The sequence below is a fragment of the Acomys minous genome (assembly GCF_964271855.1).
Source record: "Acomys minous genome assembly, chromosome: 14".
In the NCBI taxonomy this organism is placed as follows: domain Eukaryota; kingdom Metazoa; phylum Chordata; class Mammalia; order Rodentia; family Muridae; genus Acomys; species Acomys minous.
Window position 1 is genome coordinate 91539654 of NC_140496.1, and position 15112 is coordinate 91554765.

Here is a 15112-nt window from a genome sequence, read left to right on the forward strand (position 1 = left end):
TTTTCCTACACTCAAAAGTGGTAACTAGGTGGCACCCTTAAATCTTAGAATTGGCATTGTCATTTAGGGACAGTTTTTCAGGACCCTTTCAAACAGAAGAAATTTACTCATTAAAAGTTGTGTTATTTGTAGGCGTTTTAATCTCAGAGTATTTGGCCAATAGGTAAGCATGATGTCAGAGACGGTATGGTGTTAAGTGATGAATATGAGCATCCTGTGTGGGAATAGATTTTCATATCATATTATAAGATGGTAACATTATATTTGCCTATTTTTATTTCAAAGATCTCTATGTTCATATTTAGTAGATGTTTTAAAATTAAAATTAACTATTTGTATCTCCAGTCTCCTTGGCTTATATTTCATGTTTTGGGCTGTTGCATTGAAGATATCTGCACGGTAAAGCATACATTAGGTTAAGTCTGGTTTTGAAATCTCAGGTAGACTTCATTTCTAAGGCATAATTACCATGTTCAAAGGGATTTACTCCTTTGGGAAGTAAATTTGCCTCGTCTTAAAGAATGTTTATTTGTTTATTTCATGGCTTTAATCTTCTCATATTTGCCTAATTGGAAAAAAAAAGCAAAAGCCTGAAGCTAAAATGAAAAATAATTACATTGTGTGTGTGTGTGTGTGTGTGTGTGTGTGTGTGTGTGTGTGTGTGTGCACCTGCCTGCCACATAGCACATATGAAGGTCATTGGATAACTTGGACTTCTGTCCTTCCACTATGCTGGTAGAAGATAAATTCTGGGGATTGTACTCAGGCTCTTTGGCTTGGTGGCAAGTGTCTTTACTTCCTGAGCCAGCTTTCAGGCCTTAAAATAAATTAAATTAAAAGGTTCTCTCCCTAAATTTATCTCAGTGCAGATAATATGTTTTTTTTTTTTTTTTGCATCACTTTAGGTTTGCTACTCTAGAAATGACTAAGTACCATTTGTTTTAATAGCCCATTATTCGTTTAGAGCTGAAATTCAATATAGTTGGGCTATTTCCTGACATAAACAAATACACATATTGAACATTTTAAAACTCAGTGTAGATAGGATTATTAAAAATTCCTCAAATATATATCTTATTTTTCAACAATCTAATTTTACTTCAATCTTTATTAAAACATTTGATATTTAATCAAAATTCTTAATTTAGAAGGCCAATATAATATTTCAAAATCAGCGGATACAATTTTGCTTTCCTCATGTCCATATATGAAATCATTTGTAACCGATTAACCAGCCATATAGTCATTGGTCTTGTGCATATGGTGTATATACATTTATTCTTTTAACAGTAAAACATAAGTTCACTGTTATTTTAAATTTTTCAACAATGCTGTAATCTTTTGAAACTGCTATAGTAAGTCCTTCTCATAAAAGAATCATCTCGAGTCATTATCATATAATTCATTGTATAAACCACTTGCAATTATAATGAAATGAACCACTCATAATAATCAACAGTTAAAATTGTTTTGTGATAGAACCTCCCAAAACTGCAAGGAGAGGCAGGGTGGACTGTCACTTGTTGGTGTTTCTCAGGTTATTGGGGCATGGTGTTGAGAAAAAGAAATGAGGCATTAGTAGTAGATATTTCACTACTACTATTCACATAGTCATATTTTAATGAAAAATACTTTAACATTCAAATTATAGAAGTATCCTGTTGGTAGTGTTTTTGTGCTCATTTTCTGTAATTTTTAATTCTTGAAATGGCACTTCTTTATTTTCTGAATTTAAAAAAATTAACTCTTGTTTGGCATGCAAAGGCTTAGGTTTCCTTGTAACATTTTTATTTATTTGTTGCCGTTATACTTTGTTCTCCTCCTCCCCTCCATTTCTCCTCTGTTGGACCCTTCCTACCCTGAAAGAACTGTTGTTCTATTTTAAGGACATCCTTATTAAAGAATTCCTTGTAAAGCCTTGTAGAGTTGGGTCCAAAATGTACTATATATAATGTGCAGTTTGTAAGCCAGAGGAAAAAGGAGAATCGCTTATTTCAGTAAATGCTTTGAGCACCATTGTGTCCTTTTATGAACACTTTTGAGATACCGTGTAAAACCTCATTGTGCTGTACTTGCATGTCAACAACTAGGAGAACTGGAGGAGGCCTTCAGTTTGGGACAGATGTTTTAAGGCTCAGGACTTGCAGATGGTCCTTAGAAGAAGTGGGTGAAGAGGACCTTGGATAAGGTCAAAATAGTGGCAAGAATGGGACACCAGGACATTGCTAAGTTGGAGGATTATTTATAGGTCTTTGGAGAACCTTTTCTTTTTACTCTTAAGTAAGACCTGATGTTCAGGCATGTCTGTTTTGATTTGACAGACATTAGTATCTCCAGCAAACGCCTGACACTTTCAAATCAGCCAAGTGGGTAGGGTCAGTCTAAGTGATGTAAGCAGAGGCCCATGAGTTGTGTTCACTAAGTTCTTAGGGTCTGGATTTCTCCCCCAGTCGTGGTTTCTTTATCTTTGCATATACATACTCCATACACAGATAACCCGAGAATTGTTTAAAGCTCTATGTAAGTTAAGCAAAACAACACTCAGCTTTAGAAGACATAACATAGCCTGGAAGTCCCAGACACCTACCTTCCTTTACACTCCCCCCGTATTCTGGACAGGATCATATTTCATTTGTTGATGGTGGGTGGTGACCAGCAGCAGAGCTACTTTTACATACATTAATTGGCCTTCTGCATTTTCAAATAGCCAAACCAAACAAAGCTCACCACCTTATCAACTTAAAGCAACTGTTTAGTCTAGATTCATCTAAAAATTAGGTGACTTTATTATACCCTTTCAATAGGAGAAGGGACCTTTCTTTAGATGGGTACATTCTTATTTCCTGCTAACTCCTGCCTCTTCACTTCTTCATTTTTCCTTTCTAATACTTTCACCAGGGCCTCTAACAAAAACTACAGCACACCACAAGGCAGCTTCTCAGAGTCCCTGTCGGCTCATGCTCACTTCCTACTGCCTGCTTTTCTCCAGCCTCTTCCTCACTGCCTAGCATGGAAGATAAAGCCTAAGTAGCTCATAGGTTTGTGTAATTGGTTAGTTAGTTAATATGATGCTGTCATCAGAAGCAAGGGAACACAACTCAAGAATGGTTCTCTAGAAGCCTGAGAATATATCCTTAGAGGGGTCAACTCAGGGAACCCCAAATTTTTTACTCTGCTACAGAAAACAGGACTGGTCAGAGTAGAGTGAAGTGATGAGTTTATTAGGTAAGAATAGAGAGGAGTGGTAGTACAAGCTTTGCATTTAAGCAGAAGAAAGAAAAGAAAGGAGAAAAATAGGGAGGGAGGGGGAGATTGTCTTAGTGGTTGCACATATAGTTCTTTTGTGAAAGTTCTCTGCCTCCCTCCATCCATCCATCCATCCATCCTTCCCTCCCACCCTCCCTGCTTGGGACAAAGGATGTTATTTATAATCAGGTTTAAAATTTCCAAAATCACATACAGATACTGTAGTTGATTCCCATGTTTCTTATAGATTGTCTGGTTTGCAAATGACATTGTCAGGTTGTTTATGAGATTTCTGGTCCAGGTTAGAGTGAAAGACTAGAGTTAGCTGGTTAAGGCTAGACTCAAAGGTCACAAGCATTCCAGCCTGTGTGAGCTCAGTTTGTTGTTTTATTGCCATCTGTGTCTGAGATAGCTTTTGGGAAAGGAGAAGCTGTCTCTGAGAGCAGCTTGACTTGTCAGTTGCTTTGGATTGATGACTGAGCAAGCAGGAAATGTCAACTGCCCTTTCCGTGTCCCCTAGGTCAGCCCCGTCTTTCTATTCTGCCAGCCTTTGATTAGAACGGAGGTTGGTGACATACACAAATGCCTACAAGATTGGAGTGCCAATCTTAAGGAGGTCAGGCCAGAGCGTGGTTTAAGTTGTGTCTGACATGTGATAGCCTTAAGCTGTTTTCTTAACATGTGCTGACCTAAGTATCTTTGACAGCCCTTTTTGCAGAGTTGCCACATGAATTATGGGACAAGGGCTCTTGATGTGCGTGTTGTGGTTATAGATAGGGATGAGACAAACGTGTCTAGACTTGCAGCTACATTTCACCTGCTTTCTTTGATCCACTGGTGTCGTGCTTGTAGGCAGTGGGGGATCAGGACACAAAGGGAGCTGCCATTTGGTAAGCTCTGATGGCATTGGCCAGTGGGCCTTGCTAATATTGTATGAAGAATTATTAATAATAATTCTCTTGCATTAATAGTGTCTCAGTCTGTCTCTGAGTCATTTGAGAGCTCTGCATGTGATTCATGATCCTGAAAATGATGGAGAGCAAGAAGAAAAGTGTGTGAAAGGAATGCACACAAAGGCCTGTTTGGCACTTGTGCATAATGTGGTCCTATAGGTAATTTGAAATGTTCTAGTACCTTCATTTTTAAGAAGAGGAAACAGGGAGAATGTATGTCAACACTAAATTGTATTTACATTATTAAATAAACATCTTATTTTAATATTAAAATAAATGTAAATATTGGAATATTTTATACATACACGCAACACATTGTGGTTTGAATGAGAACCCTCCCCTCCCCTCCCAGGATTTTGTGTGTGTGTGTGTGTGTGTGTGTGTGTGTGTGTGTGTGTGTGTGTGTGTGTGTGTGCACGCACACACACACATGGTTTTTTTTGTTGTTATTGTTTGTTTGTTTTTTTTCAGTTGGCGGCACTGTTTAGGCAGGTGATGGAAAATTTAGGAAGTGAAACCTCTCAGGTCACTCAGAAGCAGGCCTTGAAATTTTTTAGCCTGGCCTTATTTCTGGTTCTCATGTCTTTGCTTTTTGAGTTGTTTTGTTTTCTGCCTGCTGCTGTATTTTCCCTCTAAGATGGACTGCATCCCTTTGCAGCTGTAAGCCCAAATAATAAAACCTTCCTCCTTTAACTTGTTTTTCTAGCAATGGGGAAGAAAGACACATGCACACAAGCACACACTGTATCTTCTAAATGCCGAGCTGATTGTTGGCTCCTAGCACACCAGGCAGGGTTCCACTTTCCAGCCACCTATGGCTGTCAGTAAACAGTGCCTGTCTAGAGGTTAATATACTGACATAGAAATCAGGGGACTTGGATGGCAGTCCTGGTTTTAGCACAGACTAACCTGTTGATGATGGACAAACTCACCCTGTTGGTATTTTAGTTTATTCTTGCTTAATATTAGTGGGTCAGTATTGAATGGACGTTTTCTAGTTTGCTTCAAAACCTGCTAAATGAGAGGTGGTTAGCTTTGAGATGGAGTCTATGCTGAGCATGCAAAATGCCTGGGTTCAGTAATACTTACTTATAGTGACTAAAGATAAGTAAGCTTATACGTTACGTGTGTGTGCGCGTGCACACACACACAGGGGGGGGGAGGGAGAGAGAGAGAGAGAGAGAGAGAGAGAGAGAGAGAGAGAGAGAGAGAGAGAGAGGGAGGGAGGGAGGGAGGGAGGGAGGGAGGGAGGGGGAGAGAGAGAATATAGAGGAGTAGGAACCTCAGGGCCTTTGTTTCAGTGTTTCTATGTATGTGTGTGAGCCTCCTTGTCTCTAGATGAGCTACATTCATGCAGCATGCATGGTTTCCAGAAGAGGGCATCAGATTCTTTGGAGCTGAGGTTGCAGGCAGCTGTGAGCTGCTCATTGTGTGTACTGGGAACTGAACTCTGGTCCTCTGGAAGAGCAGCAAGTGCTCTTAATTGCTGAGTCAGTCCTCTCCAGCCCCTTCTCAGGATTTTGCCCTCAGTTGGGGGAGCAAGCAGGACTGCTGTGTTTAGGTCTTCTCCCCTTCGGGAATTTGTAGTGCTTGAGTTTTCAGATGTGATACCACTTAAGGGTTAAACAAACAAACAAACAAACAAACAAACAAACCCCACCTAAACCAGGATTTTTAAGAAGTCTCAGGCACAATAGTCTCTTAAGTCCATGATTCTTTCTTGTCACTGTTTCATGAAATTTTCCTGAAAGGAGCCAGGCAGCAGAAATTCATCCCTCCTTCCAGTGAAGTTGTTACCATGACAGCAATTCTTAGCTGTTTTCTGTAGCATAGTGAGAATCCCTTCAGTAGTGGGTGAAATGCCTCAGATATGAGAAACAGTAATTCTAGGTACCAGGATCAGGTGTAAGAAGCAAGATCTTGCAAATGACTGCTAACTCACAATAGTAGTTTGCTGAAAACCCATGTAATTCAAAACTCAGGAAGAGAATGGTAGGTGTTTTTGAGCTGTGGTCCTTGTAAGCAGATGGGCCCCGGGCTCTGAGCACTCTTGCTACTGAATCTTCTGGTTTGGAGTTTTCTGCTCATGAATGTAAAACTGACAGCAACTTCGAGAGATGTCAGTACTGAAATAGTTTCTCCATAGAATACAGCCGATCCCTGGAGAATCAACAAGTAAAAAAGAAGGTATCATATCTTTGACTAATGGCGATGAGCCTACCAGGCCCTGCCATCCTAGTAATGAAAGAATTGCATCACCCCTTCTCCCACATTACCTCGTATTTGTTCTGTTATTGTTTGAGATAAGAAAGTGACATTTTGTGGGAATGGTGAAGTTACAGGAAGCTGAGTGTTCCCATTTCTCTGTAGGATGTTTTGAAGAAGCCTTACAAGATTTTACTCTGTGTTTAAGGTAGTTATAAGAAAACTGCCTCGGAAAGATCCAGCTCAAATCTCAGTAGCTATTGATTAAGTTTAGTAGTGTTTAGAAATTTCATTTTTCCAGGTCTAGGCCATGTCAGTGAAAGCAGCTGACTGCAGTACTGATAGGGAAGGAAGGAGAGAGAACACTGAGTTTTATATTAAGCACAGTTACTTTTACAATGAGTTAATGGGGAAAAAAATATCTTCCAAGCCCGTGGTATTCTTTGATCCAAATAGTTTTTGCTCAACATTTGGCACAGGTCTGCATGTAGGGCTCTAGGTGAAGAGAGAAAGCAAATAAACGTGACCTTTGAAAGGCTGGTATTTTTCTGTGAATCCAAAGGGGGCACAAATACACAAATATTAGTCCACTCTTATTTTTGTTCTGGTAAACGTCTCCCTGGCCTGCAGCCTTTCTGCGGCTTGACACTGGCATCATGGCAGCCCAACTTGGCTCCTGCAAGCCTTACCATCTGTCTGACTGCTGAGAGGCGCCGTCACGTCAGCATTCCTCCCAGCCAATGGGAAGCAGCCCTAGTATTGGCTGCTTTCCTTTCCTTCCTCCTCCTGGTGATACTGTTTATTTGGAGACAGCACCCAAACCCCAGAAAGGTTTACTTCAGCCAAGCCCAGGGCAATCTTGAGTTCAATTTCTGGAAAGAGAGAAATCCACTCCACAATCTATCCTCTGCGCGCACGCGCGCGCACACACACACACACACACACACACACACACACACACACACGATAAAAAGGAACATCTCTTGTTCATTTCATCTTGGCCATGGAGAGAGCTAAGATCTGAGAGAAAGTCAAATTCTGAAGAGGATTCCATCCTGAGTTTTTTTCCTCTCTGTTTCCCCTTAGATGATTTGTGACATTCCGGCTGAGTCTTTTGCCCTACACTAGTTTAATGAGGTCATCACTTTCACCCGCCTGACCAGTGCCCTCTGTCCCTCCTGTGTGCCTATCCATCTTGTCTGACATCTTCACGGAGCCACTTAAACCTTCACAATTGCCTAACTTGGACCTTGGGGAGTGATTTTTATTAAACAAAACAGAACAAAACAGAAACAGTTCTTGCCCTTGCCCCGGGGCCCTTTTGAAGGTTTCTACCCTTCCATCTACCAGATCCACTTTGACATATGACTCAGTAACTTTGAGAAAGGGCCAGTAAGGTGTCTGTGAGTCTCAAAACGTATATAAAGTCTCTGGTTTAAGATGGAGATTGCTGATGGGTGTCATGGCATATGCCTTTAGTATTCAGGAGACAGAGGTAGACGGATCTCTGTAAGTTTCTAAGTTTGAGGCAGGTGTGGCTACGTAATGAGATGCTGTCTCTCTTTGCCCCATAACCAAAAGAAGTGATCAATGACATGTCTGGTTTCTTTTCTTTCCTTGATTTATTGAACACGGCTTCTCCATGTAGCCTTGGCTGTTCTGGACTCACACTGTAGAACAGGCTGGCCTCGAACTCACAGAGATCTGCCTGCCTCTGCCTCTGTGAGTGCTGAGAGTACCTGGTTTCTTTATTACTGTGTGTGCACACATACTCAGGTGCTTGTGGAGGTCAGAGTTCAGCCTCTAGTATCATTCTTCAGTTATTGCTCGCCTTGTTATTTCAGATAGGAACTCTCTGACTGGGACCTGGGACTTGCTCACTGATTGAGGCTCCCTGCAAGGCTAGCAGGCTCCCTAGTGAACCTGATGGATCCTCCCATGCAGGGGTGCCTGCCTATGTTGGTGTCTGTATCAAACTCAGCTTCATCCTGGGTCTGCTGGAACTATCTCCCTGCCCCTCCATATTTTCCCAATAAACATCTAGGCAAGAAGTATCGTTGGGGGCCAGGAACTCCTAAGCTGCATGACCTAATATCCTCCTTTTCTCTCTCCTGTGGAGACTGGTTATGCCTGGGCATTCTGCTTTGTCTTTAATAGCCCAGCATACCCATTTGAAGCATAATAAAAAGGCTTTTGTTGTAGGAAAACAGTTTATCTACGAGAAATGTCTCTCTGTATCAGAAATTTCAATTCTGAAACATGATTTACTGATTGTTTTCTAATTAGTATGCATTGTCTTGAGTAGATTTGGGGGAGCAGCATAGTTCACTTGTTAGCATGAGTATCCTGGCATCAGACTGCCTAGGTTTAAAAGTCAGTGCATTTACATATAAATCGGTAGGTGATTACCTTAGTCAGCATGCTTAATACTGTTGAACCTCAGGGCTCCCACACACTGTTCCCAGGACTCAAGGAGTTTATACGTAAACACATGTACACATGCTGTACCAGGCTTAGCCTTTCCCCATCGTCTGATTTTATTACCTAAGCAATGCCTGGTACAAAATAACAGTGCTGTTCTGTTAGTTGCCGTCCCCACTGTTCGCTTTAGTTATTATCAGATGGACATAATCCCACCGAACAGGTGAGGTAGCCGAAGCCAGAGGAGGTTATTTAACTCTCCCAAGGTCATAGAGGTGAGAGTTCATTGCCAAGGTTAATACTTAGGTTCCTCGGGCTGACCCCCAAGTCCTCCTGGTCACCCATGGAGTCTGTCGGTGCCTCATCATCTCCTCAGATGCCTGTGGTTGAATTGTTAGGAAAGCCGTGGCTGCCTCCATATATAAAAGCTTATTTGCTGGTTTTTGTTTTGTTTTGTTTTAACTATTTACAACTTCATCCTGGCAACTAGTCTCAGTTGTTAGATTGCACACATTTCTTGGCATGTTTCTATTAAGTCTTGCTTCTTGGAGGAAGTACATTATACAGTAGACGAGAAGATTTTTTTGTTTGAGTCTTTTTGCTGAGAGAAGAGTCTTAATGAAGATGCTCTTAGGAACATGGCATTGTGGGTATGGCACAGGCAAATGCTACGGATGACGGCAATGGATATGAGTTGCCCAGTGGATGAACTCTTACGTGAAGTCAACAGATAATGAATTTTTAAAAACAGCTCATGGCCTATGTACCAGAGTTCATGACACCATCCATGACAGGAATCTTGGCATGTCCTGGCACCTGTAGGAGCTCGGTGAACACATGCTGGTAGAGTGAGCCTATGGCATGTATTCTGCAGATGGTGGGATGAGCATCACTGTAAGAGAAATTCTCATTGTCCAGATCCAAGGGTAGATGGAACTCGGAGGGTGCCTCTTGTTTCTATTACCTAAGCAACCGTATTTGTCTTTGTGACAGTTTCCTGGTTGTGTTTTTTCTCTGACGTTATATTACTCCCTCATATTTTACAATGTGTTTATGTATGTATGTGTATGTGTATCCGTGTATGTGGTGTACATGTGGGTATACATGTGTTCTCCTGCATGTGGGAGCTAGAGGACAGTGTCAAGTGTTCTCTATCCCTTCCATCTTATTGTTTTGATATTGTCACTGGCTGAATATGGAGTTTGTCCCCTTGGCTAGATTGGCTGGCCTTTGGCCTCCAAGGACCTTTCTCTCTGCCACCTCCCCCTAGAATGACAGATGACTGACCATGCCTGGCTTTTTATGCTCGGGAATCCTAGTGTGGGTCCACATGCTAATATTGCATGTTCTTCACCCACTGAGCTACCTCCCCAGTTCCTTCCTCAATCTTCACAATGGTCCTTCGGGGTCCCAACCTTGCATTTTGAGAACCCTGAGTCTCATGGGTTAGCCTAGGCTGGCTGCACAATCATCACAGATCCTAGGGACCTTCCTGTCTCTGTCTCCCAGTTGCTGGAATTTCAAGCACATAACACCACTGTGCCTGGCCTTTAAAAAAAAAATCAGTCTAGGGGATTAAACTCAGGTCTTCAAACTTGTGTAGCAAATGCTTTATGGGATGAGCTATTGACACAATTTCAAAGGCAAATTTTCTCTTCCTATTCAAGTTTCAGTGCTTTTTTTCTTCTTCTGCTGCTGCTGCCTTAAAACTTGTGTTCGTTTCTGGAATTGTGAGTAATTAATAGTAGGAAGTTGACTCCGGGATGGGACTTCAGTTTGAGCAGATGCTCATATCAAGATGCCTTATCCTTTGCATTGGTCTTAGCACCATCTTTGCTGGAATGGATGTTCAGGATCTGTTTTTATTTGTGGAATCAGTGATTGCCTGACAGGAAGATTTGTCCTTAAATGATCATATGAACTCAGCGAGGGTCCTTCAGATGCCAGCAGTAGTACTGGCCAAGAAGAGTCATAAGTTCCTTTTGCCGATGGTCTCTATTTCTAGAATCCAAGGAAGAAGTCAGTCTTTAAGTCTTGATGGACACTAATTGTGTTTTAAGTTGAGAATGCCTTAAAAACAGCTGCTTACTGATAGAGTAGGTATTCAGTGGTCATCAGCCTGTCATTGATTTGCTTTGGTTAATGTAACTTTTTCAATTCTCTTCTTTCAGCCGTTCCATTTCCGCCAAGTCACCGGCTGACAGCCAAGGAAGTGTTTGATAATGATGGGAAACCTCGTGTGGATATCTTAAAAGCACATCTCATGAAGGAGGGCAGGCTGGAAGAAAGTGTCGCTCTGAGAATAATTACAGAGGGTGCTTCGATTCTTCGACAGGAGAAAAACCTGCTGGATATCGATGCCCCAGTCACAGGTAAGGCCCAAGCCCGGAGGCCACTCTCCACCAACCACTGTATAGAAGAGTAAATGTCCTCCTCAGCAATGGGCCTCAGACACCTGACACACAGTCTGCTTTTACCATTGAATCTGTGTATTAAGGTATGAAGCATATTGTTCATGCATAAAAATATTTTTATTTTCACTAATTGTCTACAGAATTGACAATTGGTCTCAAAAGTGATGTACAACAGTGTTGGTGCAGATACTCTACTGTCATTGATTGACATTGTTTTGTGGGCAGCAAGGTTAGATGCTGTGTCCTCAGCCTTCAACAGAGGTGGAGGACAGGGCCAAGAGAAACAGAATGAACGATGCTGTGAAGATGATCTCCAGGCTGGGTCTTCTCCTCAGCCCCTGGGAACTTCTTAAAATGTAGATTCTCGGGCTCCACCTTGCAGCTCCTGTGTCAGGGTCCCTGGGGTCAGGCCCAGCAATCCATGTTTTGATTACGTCCTCTGTTCTGCTCCATATTAACCTGTAGGAAGCTCTGGCCTGAGGAAGCGGCCAGCTTGGCCTCCTTCCCATGACGTTTTGTGCCTGGAGTTTGCTTCCTTAATGCTTTTGTTCTGTCACTTTTCTTAGAAAGGTAAATAGGTTGTTGTAAGTATGCCACCCTTATACCATAAATATTAAATCTCATTATAAAACAGATCCTATAATAATCAGAGAATTTAATTAACTGTCTATGCAGTTTGCTGAGAGTATAGGCTTTTACTTTCAGTGGAATTAAAAATGTTTATTTCAAAAATATTTTGAACTTAGCAATGGATAACATTTCAATGTGAAAGAAAGGAGACATTGAAATTTTTTATATACACTTGTCTTTTTCATCTTCTGCTTATTCATATGCTTATGCTATTGTTCTTCAAGTATATCTTTGAATCTGACTATTAGAATAGTGATGAGGTTCCTTGAGTATCAGAACTGACTTTCATTGATTGAAAAGTCCCTAAGGATTCCTAGTCCAAAGAAACTGACATTATCCACAGTTTACCATTTCAGTGCTGGCAGAGGTTAGAGGTAGATAGCAGAAGGCATTTGTTCTATTGGGATTGCCTCTGTATTGGGCTGCTGTCACTAAATGACAGCATACACCTACCCTGTGCACATCAGAGGCAGCCCTAGTTTCCATGTTACCAGATGGAGTCCTGGACTATCTCCTGCTCGTTATAGCAGGACGTGATGGTACTTCACTTCCTTCAGGACTGAAACCAGAAAAACAAAGTGAAATAAAATTAGTATTTTAATACTAGTTAAGAATCTACAGCAGCAAAATTATCTTAAGACTTTATTATAATTGCTTTATGTACATTAGTGATAATGTGTAAGCATTAGATAATATCTTTATGATTGAATTATTTTTTACGTATAATAATATATGACATGATGTTTTATTAGATTTATTTTTTCTACCTTTCACATAATAATGTGCTGCTTCCAATGAAGATTTCATGGTAAATTCACTAATGAGCCCACGAGGTGTTAGAGATGATAATTATAGCTAAAAATAAACATATAAAATAAACGTTTAAGGTAATGTGTTTTCTGGAATGGCCCAGTCCTTGCTTCTTTTTGCTTAGCTGGTCTTGGAAGAAAACCCAGGAGTCTTGTGGAAGAACCAGGCTTATGAAGTTTTAACCCCAAGGCTTAACACTCTGTGTGTTTGTGTGTGTGTGTGTATGTGTGTGTGTGTGTGTGTGTGTGTGTGTGTGTGTGTGTGTGTGTGTGTGTGTGTGTGTGTGTGTAGCCTAGGGACTGGCCACTCCTTGATTCCATGAACAACACCACTGGCTCCTCCAGAGAGATCCCAGATGACATTTACAAAGTGTTCAGAACATGGATTTGAAGATGTTTGGATATTATTTTCAATCAAGGAAAGGTACAGGAGTTTGCTGGGGTCACTACTCCGTTTTGCTGTGAATATAATGGCCACAAATGCCACAAATGATAGTGGCAAAGAGAGGAGGCAAAATGTTACTTAACATTTAAGTTAAGGGGAGAAAACTTTTTATCTGTCTAGGCTTCTATACAAAAATACCCAAATCCAAGTCACTTACAAGCAACAGAAATCTATTTCTCACAATACCAGTGCCCGAGAAGTTCACGATTGTGGTGTTGGCAGATTTAGTGGCTCCTGGTTAGGTCCTGCTCCCTGGTTCACAGACAATGGCTTCTCCTGTGTTCTAACATGGGGGAGGCTTGAGGGAAGGGGCCCTTAGTCTACAGACACGGCCTGCATTTACAAGGGCTGTACAGTCTATTCATGCAACCTTGCAGAGTCTCTCATATTGAGTGTTAGATGTCAGCACAGGAATCTGGGGGAAGCCTAAATGTTCCGACCACAGCAGCTATACTATAGTAAGGGACAAACGCCAACCCATGATTTTCTGAACACAAGCTGAAACCTAGGTAAATTGGAAAGTAAAAGCAGGGCAGACTGATCAAGAAAACGGAGTTTTTCTTTATGTTTGGAATAAAAGTGGAATAACCATAATTTGGAACCTAAGAGTTCCTCCCGTATCCAAAGCCTTCTGAGAAACATACGACCATTCAGATTTTCAAGAAACCAGAATGTAGCAGCATCCAGACTTTTGGATTAGGGATACTGAACCCATAAAATCTCTCCACATACTAGTCCAGAAAGCCTCTCCCATCAAGCCTTCCGGAAAAAGGGGTCCTGAACCTTGACTTAAGACCTTGGTAATGTGTTTTTGATATCTGGTTGCCGTATTCTGAGATTTTTACCTTGTTTGGACAGCTGAGCCTGCCAGATGAAATTTATATTTTAACTTAGAGTTTATTTGTTTGGATAATTGAATCAGCAAAGTTATATTTGTTTTATACTTGAAATTTTTCATGATAAAACGTCCTTTATATAATTCTGATTGCCACACTTAAAAGTGTGTGACTTTGGTGTGTGTTTGTTTTTCACATGTTTATGAGTACATGTGTGTGCATGTGTGTAATTCCACATTAAGTGGATCAGCAAGGACTCAAAACAAAGCAAATTGCAATTATTGTATTTGCAAATAATTGCTGGTCCTTAGTGTTCTTGTAACTCTTTTGTACTTTTTATTAACAGAATAATTTTCTGTGTAGGGCAGAGTGTTCCTGACATCTGCCATGATTTGCTTAGTTGAGTTGAACCCCAGAATTACTGTCCTGGTTGTTAGCAATCCGGATATTCATCCTTTTGTGGTTTTGTTGTTGTTGTTGTTGCTTTTCTCTCTTTTCTTTTAATGTTGAAATACGCCAAGTCTTCCCTTTCTCATGTTCATAAACTACCACAAGGTCTGTGCTTATTTAGTATTTCTTCTTTTAAAATGCTGTACATGTTAGTTTGAAGAAGTCAGAAGTGGCAGGAAGTTTCCTGCTCCTCCTTCCTGAAGGTAGTGGAGTGGAGCCCCTTTGGAATGGAGACTTAAGAAATTAAATATGCTTCCCCACTCATTTCCCAAGCTAGACACATGAGTAGGGAGCATGAACGAAGTTTTGCCCTTTGACCGAAGTTAAATTGTCCAATTAGAATGGAAATTCCAATTCTGCAGATATAGTTTGAAGCGTATATTTTCTGGTCAGAGGCATTTGAGGAAGAATTTTCATTTTGACTTTCTTCTGAAAGTTTGGTTGTGTTTTGTCATCGTGCCTTTGCAAATGTGTATGTGATAGGTTTTTGTTTTTTTTTTAATGTAGCCAGATATTAGTGTGACTAGTCAATGTAATAGATATTTGCTGGGCATATACCTCTGGTGTGGAGGATGTGAGATATGAACTTGCGAACAAGGCCTGGTTGCTGCCCTCCAAGGACACAGACTATAGCAGGAGACAATGTTTACCAAAGCATTGCTGAAACTAAAGGCCATGGTCTCACATTTGTAAGTATAGCTAA

At 40.9% G+C, this 15112-nt stretch overlaps 1 protein-coding gene across 4 annotated transcripts in view; it reads left to right on the forward strand.

Moving 5' to 3' along the window:
• The window catches only part of PPP3CA (protein phosphatase 3 catalytic subunit alpha), a 278323-nt gene that overhangs the window by 127077 nt on the left and 136134 nt on the right, over positions 1-15112 (forward strand). For all 4 annotated transcript variants that reach the window (XM_084756053.1, XM_084756054.1, XM_084756056.1 and 1 more), the window contains exon 2: positions 10997-11197. In XM_084756053.1, coding sequence (XP_084612179.1) covers positions 10997-11197 — 201 coding nt within the window. The remainder of the gene's footprint in view (positions 1-10996; positions 11198-15112) is intronic.